General features: G+C 33.7%; 1 protein-coding gene across 1 annotated transcript; it reads left to right on the forward strand.

The window, feature by feature from the left end:
• The first annotated feature begins 525 nt into the window (after window positions 1–525).
• LOC131164379 (mitogen-activated protein kinase kinase 10) lies at window positions 526–1,805 on the forward strand. Its single transcript, XM_058121520.1, has one exon. It carries the CDS (start codon window positions 526–528, stop codon window positions 1,552–1,554), a length of 1,029 nt encoding a protein of 342 aa, XP_057977503.1. The 3' UTR covers window positions 1,555–1,805.
• The last annotated feature ends 9,823 nt before the right edge of the window (window positions 1,806–11,628 follow it).

The raw sequence follows: 11,628 nt of genomic DNA on the forward strand, positions 1-11,628 counted from the left end.
CATACCATCCAATGGCCACGATATGATCCTCCACTCCACATGCCATCATTCTATTCGACTCTCTTGATCATGTTGACACGTTTTAAACAGCACCCTCAAATATTGGCACAATGCTAGCTACTTGCCAGAAAAATACTCCTTAATTGCTTAATTATCAAACATATATATATATATATATATATATATATACATATCAAAATAAAAGTGAGAGAGAGAGAGAGAGAGGGAGAGAGAGAGAGAGAGAGAGAGAGAGTGGGAGATGAGCAGTATGCATGCAGAAGGTTAAAAGAGTACAGGTGGCAGCTGGGAAAGGCACCCAAATAGCCTAAGTAAACTCGTAGCCAGATATATGCACTGATCCCACCATGAATACCTCACCTGCCCCCCCTTTTCTCCCGATTTCCCCCTCCGTTTGTCACCTCCATCTCCATTTCTCCTCCCATATATATATATTATCATTTTTTTAATTCACATCCACCTGTGCGTGAGAGAGAGAGAGTGATCGAGGGAGAGTGGCGTGCATAAATGACGTTGGTGAGAGAGAGAAGGCACCAGCATCCTCTCAGGCTATCCTTACCACCACCCATTCCAGCCCCCCAACTCCGTCACCGGATTCCTTCCCCCTCCCCGTCGCCGTCCTTCTGTCTAGACTCTCTCAACATCGACAGCCTCTCAGACCTCGAGAAGCTCGCCGTTCTCGGCCACGGCACTGGCGGCACAGTCTACAAAGTCCGCCACCGCCCCAGCTCCTCCCTCTACGCCCTCAAAGTCCTCCACCTAGGCCACGACGCCCTCCCCATTCGCCAACAGGCCGCGCGGGAGGCCGAGATTTTCAAACGCGTTGATTCCCAGTTCCTGGTACGCTGCCACACCGTCTTCGACAACGCCCTGGTCGAAGCAGACGGCATCGACGATAGCCTCTGCTTCGTCATGGAGTACATGGAGGCCGGGTCACTCCACGACGTCTTGCGGGTCCGTCGGAGGCTGCCGGAGAAGGTAATCTCCGGCTTGGCGAGGCGGGTGCTAGAAGGGTTGCACTATCTGCATTCCATGCAAATAGTGCACAGGGACATCAAGCCTTCCAACCTCCTCATAAACGGCAACGGCGACGTCAAGATAGCGGACTTCGGGGTGAGCCGGGTGATGGCCGGTGGCGGCTCGTGGGAGGCGTGGGAGTCCTGCGTGGGGACGTGTGCGTACATGAGCCCGGAACGGATCGACCCGGAGGGGTGGGGCGGAGGAGACGAGTTCGCGGGGGACGTGTGGGCGCTGGGGGTGGTGGTGTTGGAGTGCCACGTGGGGCATTTTCCTCTGGTGCGGGCGGGGCAGAAGCCAGACTGGGCGGCGCTGATGTGTGCGATATGCTTCGGGGAGAGGGAGGTGGAGGTGCCGGAAACGGCATCGTCGGAGTTTCGGAGTTTTGTGCGGAGGTGTTTGGAGAAGGATTGGAGGAACAGAGGGACAGTGGAGGAGCTTCTTGGTCATCCTTTTACCAATACATGCTTGAGTTGCGATCCGATAGCAGGATCGATGCATGCTTGGGTACTTAATTAGGTTCAGTAATTTTTTTCTTGATTAGGTCTTATTTGCGTTTTCTTGCTTCCTTTTTTTTAAGCTTTGTTTAAATTATTCAGATGAATAATTGAATGAATGAGCTAGGATTGAAATTAAGTAGTTTGCGGAATACAAAATGTAATTAAGTACGCACCTTTGAATGTAAATGTTAATTCCTCTGTTTTTGGCCTGGATATATGGTTTTCATTAATGGCGGGATACAAGTAAAATGTGTCGTTTTTGGTGCTTAATTACTGATCTTGATTTTGCATTACTATAATGTCTGTTTATAACCTCGTACTATGCACACTATAACTGAAAAATGTATATATATTCCATTTTTTGTTGTTCATTCCATATTGTAATGTTTTCATTTCGTTTGTTTGTTGCATAAATTAAATGTGGTATTGACTTGAATCTATATAGATGCAAAAATTTTCTCAAGTTGATGGGTCTAAGGTCCCTAAGGGCCTATTAGGTTATGCAAAATAACTTTTTTTTTTTTTTTTTTTTTTTACCATTTTCAGTTTCCAAATGTTTAGAAAATCGTCGCATTTTTCTTAAAGTTTTCAATAATTTTATAGAAAAAATCAAAAAATAACTTTTTTTTACAATATTTTAAAATTATTTATATACTTTTTGAAGAATTAGAGATAACCTTATATTTATATAATTATTTTAAAATTTAAAAATAAAATAAAAATTAATTTCCACAGTTGCTCCTTGTATTTATTTTATTTTAGTAGTCAACGAGATATAGTGTGGTTACTCGCCTAGGACGGTAGTACTATTAGCTTCTTACTTGTTTGTTAGTATCGCTATCAATTAGTTGATATATCATAAAATCGGATTTTTTTTTTGTTGTTTATAAAAAAAATTGACCCTACTACAATATCACTCACGATGAAATGTAGAATTTAACAACATGCAAATCATATTCTGTAAAGTATCTCAATCGCCGTACGATTTGAATATCTCACTTATCATTTGATATACCCAAATGTTTGTGTTAGTCATTGGATCTTATGATCACTTATACTCAATAATATTTCTTATTTTCTTTTTGTAGACATACTATATATGAATTTTTAATATATATATATACTAACACAAACACACACACATATATTCATATGTATGTACCTACAATTTTTATACCTAGTTAAGTCCACTCCCGAAGACTAGCTTGTGCTAAAATTAAGCTACTTATTTATATATTTCTATCTACTTTTAACTATTAAAAATAAAAAAAGAACTTTAAAAATTATATAAAAAAAAAGGATTTTTCAACTCAATAATTATTTTGCTCGCACATAAACACGTCTGTAAGCACATTCTTATACAATTTTTTTGTACCAAATTAGGTATTGTGCCAAAAAAACAATGTAAAGTCGGCGCATTTCAAAAGTATTTGCAAAATCAGATTTTTGATTTCTCAATTTTATTTTCTTAAAAATATGAACTTTTAAATTCCAATATTCAAAATACAAATCTAACTAATTACTTTAAACTTATTTTTATAGTTGTAAAATCAAGAATTTTATTTCTCACATTGTTTTAAAACTTAAAAATTAAAAGTATAATATGAATTTGATTTTGGAAAATTGAAAGGTGACATTTATGTTTTCTTAAAACAATACCATATCTCATCTTATTTTATTTTGATTCATAAAAATTAAGAGAAACCAGAAATTAGTCAATTAAAATTTTAAAATTAAAATGAAAACTAGGACTTCAATTTTGAAAAATGAATCTAATTTGTTATTTTTAAAAATAATTTAAAAATAGTTTCAAAATTAAAATATCAAGATTTTTTTTTGAAAATTTAAATAATAAGAAAACAGAAGAACAATATCTATTTTTCAAAAATTAAATGTTACTTTTTTTTTTTAAAAAAAGTTCATATATAACTTTATCTTATTTAAATTTTCAAAAATTAAGAAATGTATCTTTATTTATATGATTTAAAAAATAAATAAAACAATGATTTTAATTTTTAAAAATATGAAAAAATGTTTATTTATATCTTTACTTCTAAATTTATTTGTTTTATATTTTCATTTTTTTATTATACACATAAAAAAATGTAGTCATATTTATATATTTATTATATGACAATTTGATTGTATCTTTATTTTTATAATTGATTTGTTTTTACATGTTAATATTTCACTAATCTTCCTTGAGAATTTGGATGGTGAATAGGTATTTTCATATTTATTTAATCAAATTTTATTTACATATCTTTAAACTTATTTCTAAACTAATTTTATTTTGGGCCCGTTAAGTTGTGCAAAATATTTTTTATTTTCCCATTTTTTAGTTTTTCAAAGATTTTAGATTTTTTTTTAAATTTTAAAAAAATAGAGTAGAAGGAGTTTGTTTAAGTGTGCAAAATAAATTTTTTATTTTATTAAATGTGAAAAATAAATTTTTTATTATTTATTTTTAATAAAAATAATTTCAAAAAGAGATAATTTGTTTTTCAATTTTCTAAATTTATAGGATAACATTTGAAATCATGGATTTTGGGACTTGAATTTGAATTTGTGTGGATTTAAAAGAAACTCTATACATAATCCATACAAATTAAAGTGTAAGATCTAAATTTTACACTCCTATTCGCAAAGAAAAATTTATAAATTTAGAAAAATAATGAAAAGATGTCTTCCAAATTGTCTATATAAATTCACAAAATTAAAAAAACAAGGTTATATTTTTATAATTGTTTGACTAAAAAATGAAACTATTTTCACAAGAAAATAGTACCGAAATTGTTTATTGTTATTAATTAATTTTATACAAATATTGTAAAAATAAAAAACCAACTAACTTTTTGTAATTTTTTAAAAACTCCATAATTTAAACCGACCCTAAACTTCTAATAAAATATTCAATAGTTAATATTAGGGAAGAGTTAAGACGCTCCCCCATTTTACATTTTCCTAATGTGGGGCAATGCTTGTCTAGACCTTCCTCACTATAGTATGGCAAGACACAACTCTTTTTGTGGAAATACTCTATCGAGAAATTTTGTGAGAACTTTAAGCTTTCAATTTTTTATGAAATACTATTGTCCCCTTAAATAAGTAAGCTTTTTATATTAGTTTAGGCAAAAAATTATTAAATCCCAAGTCCAATCATGCCATGAGTGTAAATTTAAATAATAATTTTCAACTGATAATGACTAGACATGATTTTCATTTTTGATGCGAAATGTCTTTCAAAGCAAACTTGACATAAGGGTAAAATGGTCTACAAAATCAACCAATTATGAACACATTCTAATAATGATAAAACAAGGGCAAAATTGGAAGCATAAAAAATTAATTAACTATTGGTCACATCTTTCACACTATACATATATATACACAGACACATTTAAACTAAGTCACCAATTTGTGGAATTTCGACACATACAAGTTGTAAGTCGCACTTTTTTTTTTTGATAAGAGAACATACCTTGTTGAAAGTAGCTCTTTAAGAAACAAAAATATTTGGTGCGATCATACCAACACTAATACACTGGATCTCATAAGAACTTTAGAGATAAGTGTGCTTGGAAGAATTTTGTGACTTTAAAAAAGAAGCTCTTCTTTTCACTAATTCTTTGCAGTGGCAATCCAAACAATCTAAGTTTTACCACTCTTTAAGAAAGATATAATGTGACAAATAAGAAAATACTTTCTATTATTTGTGATTATAATTCAAATAAATTAGAGGTGAGTTTGACGTTCCTTTTTTACCTCAACTTCTCCTTTTTAAAAAATAAAAAGTTGGCTCGTACATGTTTACTAAATAAATTTACCTTCTAAAAGCCAACTTTTAAATTTTTAAGCTACTTTTAAAAGTTACAGATTTGAAGATTTTAAAAGCTAAAAGCTAATTTTTTCTCTAAGAAAATTATTCAATTCCATTGTTGTCATTAATTTTTTTTTTCAAATATTACAATACTATCAATGCATCAATTATATTTTCTAAAAACACAAATCTATTTTATTTATTTTAAATACTTTTAAACATCTTTTTTTTTTTTTTCACTAAACAATCAAAGACAACTTTTTCTTTGTAACAACTCATTTTCATTAGTTCTTTTTCAAAAAGCTCTTTTAAAAAACCATAAGAGAGACAAACTAAGCTTAAGTTTAAGAAATTAAACTTTGAACATCCACCAACTTAGACTCAACACATCCTAGTCTGAAAGATAATTTTGCTTTCAATGAAGAGCAAAGATTCAGTCTTTAATTTTTTCAATATGAGTCTGCAGACATAGGGATTGATTGCCAAAGAGGAATAGTCAAAATATAAGGGACTAGATTGAGTAAAAGGAGGGACAATAGGAGGATAAAAAGAGGAGGGAATCGGTGATAGGAAAAAAGGATTCCATCATTCCTTCTCCACTTTTTTGTTTTTGTTTTTTCATTTTGATTTATCTCCTTACCACAAAAGAATGAACATCATATATGCATGATATTGGAGTTGGGAGAGAATCTTATCTAGAAAGATCAACCCCTCCGGGTATAGGAAATAAAGAAGAAAGAACACAACCATAGGGTAGGGGCAAGTCCTTTCCTCTTAGTTACTTCTATCATATGAGATAAAATGAAATGAGTCAAATTAAGCAACCGATACTTAAGAATCAAAATTAAAATTTTCGTAGAAGAGTTTAGCTAGATTAAGATAAGTTTGACTAGAAATACTTGCAAAATTTGTCCAACCTTGATGGACAAAAGGAGACTTAAGAACAAACCTTTGAAATTGTTAGCACCAGATCGAGGAGCTCATGGGTGGGCTTGATATACATGAGTGAATACCAATTTGATTCAAAAGTTTAAGCCTATTAGATCTTGGACCCAATCATGTATATAAGCACCTATCATCCACTCAAATTCTACATTATAAGATTGCAAGACCTCTGGATGAGCAAATTGAGCATGGAAACAATGTCTTCTAGTATCACTAAAGAATAAGGTAAAAGAGATGGACACAAAACTTGAAGGGTGAGGTGTGTCTGCATTAAGGTTTTATCCATAAGACGCTCTTAAGCCATCTGTCCTTCATTTAATGCATTTAAACTTTGTTCTCAAAAGGATAGTGGTTCATTTCTTAGCATTATTTGTATTTTCGTCATTATTTTTCATGGGAGAATGAGCAAACATGAAACTTTTATTTTGCTTTGGGAAAGAATGAAATAAAGTTTGAAGATAATAGATCTATTTTAAGAAAAAATAAAATTGAAGATGCATTTGGAAATGCAAGTTTGGGGCCATAATTGTAAGAATTTGAATATAATGAGGGTGAGAATAACGGGTGTAGACACCCCATTTTTTCCAAGGCTTATATATAAAAACCTTGAGTTTCCTTTTTGGTTTGTTTTGAATTCTTTTTAGTTTAATTTTGGAGCCATCTAAGGTCTTTTTCCTAGGTGTCGTCACTCGTTCCACTCACCCTCACCGCTTAGTTCCAATATGCATACATTAGACCATTTTACAATAATTCATTTTCATTGATACAATCAAAAAAATTAAACAAAAAATATAAATACATAAAATAGAAGCTTCAATAGCCTTGGCTTTATTGGGCTAGCCACCCAAAGTCCTACACCTACACACACAAAATAAAGACAGATTCAGTTAGTTGCAGCCCTTTAGAGGGCCCAATCTTGGGCCTTGCATTGTACTTAGGCCCATAGTAGGCCTAGGTTCCATTTAAAGCCCAATTTGGGTCCATTTTGCATTCTGAGGCCCACTGTGCACTTGTGCCAACATCAGGCTCATGTTGGGTTGGTTTTGTGAATAGTGGCCCATAATGGGCCTAGCCTGGTTTAAGGCCCAACCTGTGGAAGCTCATTTAAATAAATAATATATATATAAATAAATAAGATTCCTTTTTTGGAAAGCTAACCCTTGCCTAGCCCCCTATTCTCCCCTTTTGCAAGAAAACACTGAAATTTTCCCATCACAATCCCATCAGCAGCTATAAATTCCCAGAGCTTGCTTGCTCAATTGGTTATTGCCCCTCTCCCTCAATAAATAAAGGGCCAATCAAGGCCCTTCCCTAGCCTTTCGCTTGTATATAAATAGGGGTTTCTAAAGAAAAAAGGCATTGGAGTTGGATTTCCCATATTGAGAAAGAGAAACAGAGGGTGAGGTAGAGAGCTATCGAGGGAAAGGTAGGACTTTACTAAGAATAAAGAAAGGAGAAGCAAAGGCTTCTTAGAGAAGGAAGAAGTAGCAGCAAGGAGTAGCTGAGAGATTGTAATGCCCCGACCCTCTAGGTGGTCCTGGAGTGCTACTAACATACATAACATGCATATCTCCGATAATAAACACAAACTACCAACCCTAGTAAGGGATATATGGGTGTATCACACTGATTTGTATTCTTATGCACATTGGAAAACATAAAAGTTCATACATCTTCTGATAGACTACTAGAGTATCTAACTATTTCTTACATTCATACATACTAAAACATAATTTGCTATTACAATCCTCAAAAGACATCCTGGCCAAAAATCCAGTACATATACAAAACTTACATAAACTAAAACAACACTACGCTCCAAAGATAACAAATTTCGAGGAAGAAATTTTATGAGGGGAGAATGTAGAGACTCGAAAAATAGAAATAATAAGAAAAACAAAGAAAAATAGGAAAATGGTTTGGTGAGGACCAAACCGTCGACAATTTTCTGGGGAGCTAATAAAACCGTCGACGGTTATATTTTTACCATGGCTAGGTTAAGGGTAAATAGTGAAAACTGGTTTGGTTAAAGACCAAACCATCGACGGTTTTCTAGGAGCCTAATAAAATCGTCGACGGTTTTTCTTTGGGACAGAATAGTATATAAGGGCTGCATGTCATTTTTATTTTAGAATTACAAAAGCTCTCTCTCTCTCTCTCTCTCTCTCTCTCTCACACACACACACACACACACACAAGGCTGAGAACACTCCCTATCTCTCTCCTCATTTTCTCACTCTAAACTCGCCCCATCGATGATCAGACTTAAGGCCTAGCGGTGATCCACCTCATATTGACCGGAGCAAAATTATGTTCTAAGGATCCTAGGCACCATCCTAAAACTGAGGTAAGGAAATTGTTTGTGATGTTGATTGGTGGTTTAATTGATTTAATGGGTGTATAGGCCTAGGAATGTGAATATGAACATAATTATGGGGTTGAACTGATAAATTGGGATTTGTGGAATACATGGTTTTGGTGTGAACGCTGCAGGCAAGGGTTTAGGGTTCCTGCGAGTGTTTCCTTAGGGAATGAGGTAAGGATGATAAATATTTAATTGTTTGGAGTTTCATTAATAAAATGGAGTATATGGGTCCGGGCAAAGTGTGAATGTGATATTATTTTGGGGTTACATGATTTTAGGGTTTTGAGTTCCGAACACTGCGAGCGTGGGTATAGAGTTTTTTTTAAGCAGACCTCTCAATAATTAGGTAAGGGGAATAAGTTAAGCCAGTTAATTTCGAGAATTTTATCAATTAAAGTATAACATGTGTTTATGGGATTTTAGCATATGATTTACTGGATATTACAGAATATAAAATCTAGAGCATGGGATTTTAATTTTACATCTGTTATATGTTTGTGAAAATTCAAAAATTTTGGGATACATGATTGTTTACAAATGATATATATTATTTTTATATACTAGGAAAATACAGTTTTTCCCATATAGATTATAGTATATAAGAGTTTCATTTAAATTGTGTGGCATGAGAAATAATAGATATAATACAGAGATTTAATACATAAACTTTTATAGCTTTTACAGAACCATAATTGACAGTTATTACAGAATCATGATATACATTTATTACATAGCCATGATTTACAGTTATTACAGAATCATGGTTATTTCAGTTTATACAGAATCATGGTAAAATAGTAATATACATACATAGTATTATATAGTATCAAATCCCTGATGGATTATAATAGATTATAGAGCATGGTACCGTAGCTAATATAGTAAAGATAATGCAACTGCACATCTCAGATAGAGTGTGGAATGACAATCGATTGTGCCTAGAGGAGAGACAAAGAGCTTCCTAGCAATCAGGACCAGGTTGAAGGGGCCAATCATACTATAGAGGCTTACAGTTTGACTTAACCTAGTAGGCCAGCTAAAGTTAAGTCCAGCTCACGGGCCGCACAACCCGAACATGCGAGGTCAATTTATGCATATAGTTATCCATCCAAGGAAGTTTCATAGTTTTATATGTACGTAGATTTACAGAAATCAAGATTTATCTATTATAGCTAAAAGTATGATTAAATAGAAAATTCAGAAACACTTGTATTTTAAGCGACATAGGTGTAAGTTAGGATATGCCTTACCTTAAAATGATATCTCAGTTATAGCTTGATTAGTAAATGTATTATTCATGTAAACTCATTTGCCATACACTGGTATTAGCATATTCCGTCTTACTAAGAGATGCCTCACCCTAGAATTCCAAACTTTACAGGTGATCTAAATAGGCGTGCAGAGTGAGCTCCGAGATAGAGGGGACTTTAGTACTGCCCTCGCTGAAGGGTAAGTGTTTGTATTAGGAGATGTATTTTGAGTAGTCCCTAGAAGTTTTTGTGGATTTTCTGGAAGATGTATATGTATGTTTTGGGAAATACTTAAACTCTGGCATTGTAAATAAGGTTAATGTATTTTTATATTTTCTGCTACATAGGTGGTATGTTTTCTGAACAGGTATCCTCGGTACCACTTGAGGTCCGAGACGTCATAGTGGATATTATTATAGGTATCAAAGTAATATTATATTGTTACAGGATAAACAAAAATGGTAATAATTTTGGGGTTGTCACAGGGATGCTCAGCCTTGCAGAGTGTGAGAGTGAGAGAAGAGAGTTGAGTGAGGTTGATCTGTGATGGCGAGCGTGAATGGTGAATTTGGAGACCTCCCCCCCATTTGCTCTGTGCAGCAACTCCCTATTTATAGGGAGTTCGGGTGATGCCTTGGCACCCATTTTCTCTAGGGAGGCTCCCTCCAACGGATTTCCCTTTAACAGACTGTCTGGGAATATATCCTCCTCAACAACTTTGTTCTGTGCTCACGTGATTGTATTTTTGATTTTTCTAATCTGATGCTTTTTGTGCGCAGGTGAACACGGGAGGCTAGTTGGCAAGCAGGGGGTGGAGGGTTTTTGTTTATTGCATTTTTATGATTTTATTTTTCTATATATTGATGTACCCCAATTTCATTTGTACCACATTATTCTTTTATACAATTCTTTCCCTGTACTTTTCATTTTTTATGTACCTTTCCCCATTTTAATTAAAATGTGACATCATGTATTTTTCAAATTTTGACCTTGCCTAAGAATGTCAGGTAATAAAAATATGACTTTAAGACTTTAATCAAAATCCGTGGTTTTAAGATTAGAAGAATCAATTTGACAATTTAAAAGACTAAATTTAAGATTTAAGACTCAATTTCAAGAATTAATAAATTCAATTTCCAAAAAAAAAAAAAAATATATGACTCAATTTACAATCTAAGACTTCAATTTAAGAATTAAGAGACTCAATTTCAAGATTTAGGGATTTTTTCAACTTTTAAAATTGACGCCAAAAGGACTCGATTTTTGGAAACACTGGACCTATTTCACCAAACCTAACCTAATAGCAAGGCTTAACTTTTGAAGAAGACTCAAAATAATCGAGACTCTTATCTGAACCAAAACACTAGAATTTGATTAGACTTAAAATCAGTTTTATTATACCGAGCTTTCTCGGGGTTAATTCATGATATTGTTTGTTTATCCATCTAGGGTAGTTCTTCTATGCATATATGTAGTGACCCGAAGAATAATAGTATTTAAATAATAAAGAGGGAGAGAAATGGAAACAGTAATAGAAGGAGGCAGTTGACTTTGTCGACAAACGCTACGTGTTCATCGACGACATTGCATTTTGAATATAATAACCTAGGGGATTTTCTCATGGCCTCGTCGACGAACATAGGGGATTCGTCGACAAGGGTACAAGAGGGTCTCATCGACGAGGGCAAGTTTCGTCGATGAGAAGATGCCGAG

This window comes from Malania oleifera, chromosome 9, assembly GCF_029873635.1.
Source record: "Malania oleifera isolate guangnan ecotype guangnan chromosome 9, ASM2987363v1, whole genome shotgun sequence".
Lineage (NCBI taxonomy): Eukaryota > Viridiplantae > Streptophyta > Magnoliopsida > Santalales > Ximeniaceae > Malania > Malania oleifera.

Bases quoted from the DNA above. Each gene is read 5' to 3' on its own strand.
- LOC131164379 (XM_058121520.1), top strand. From the start codon at position 526: ATGACGTTGGTGAGAGAGAGAAGGCACCAGCATCCTCTCAGGCTATCC.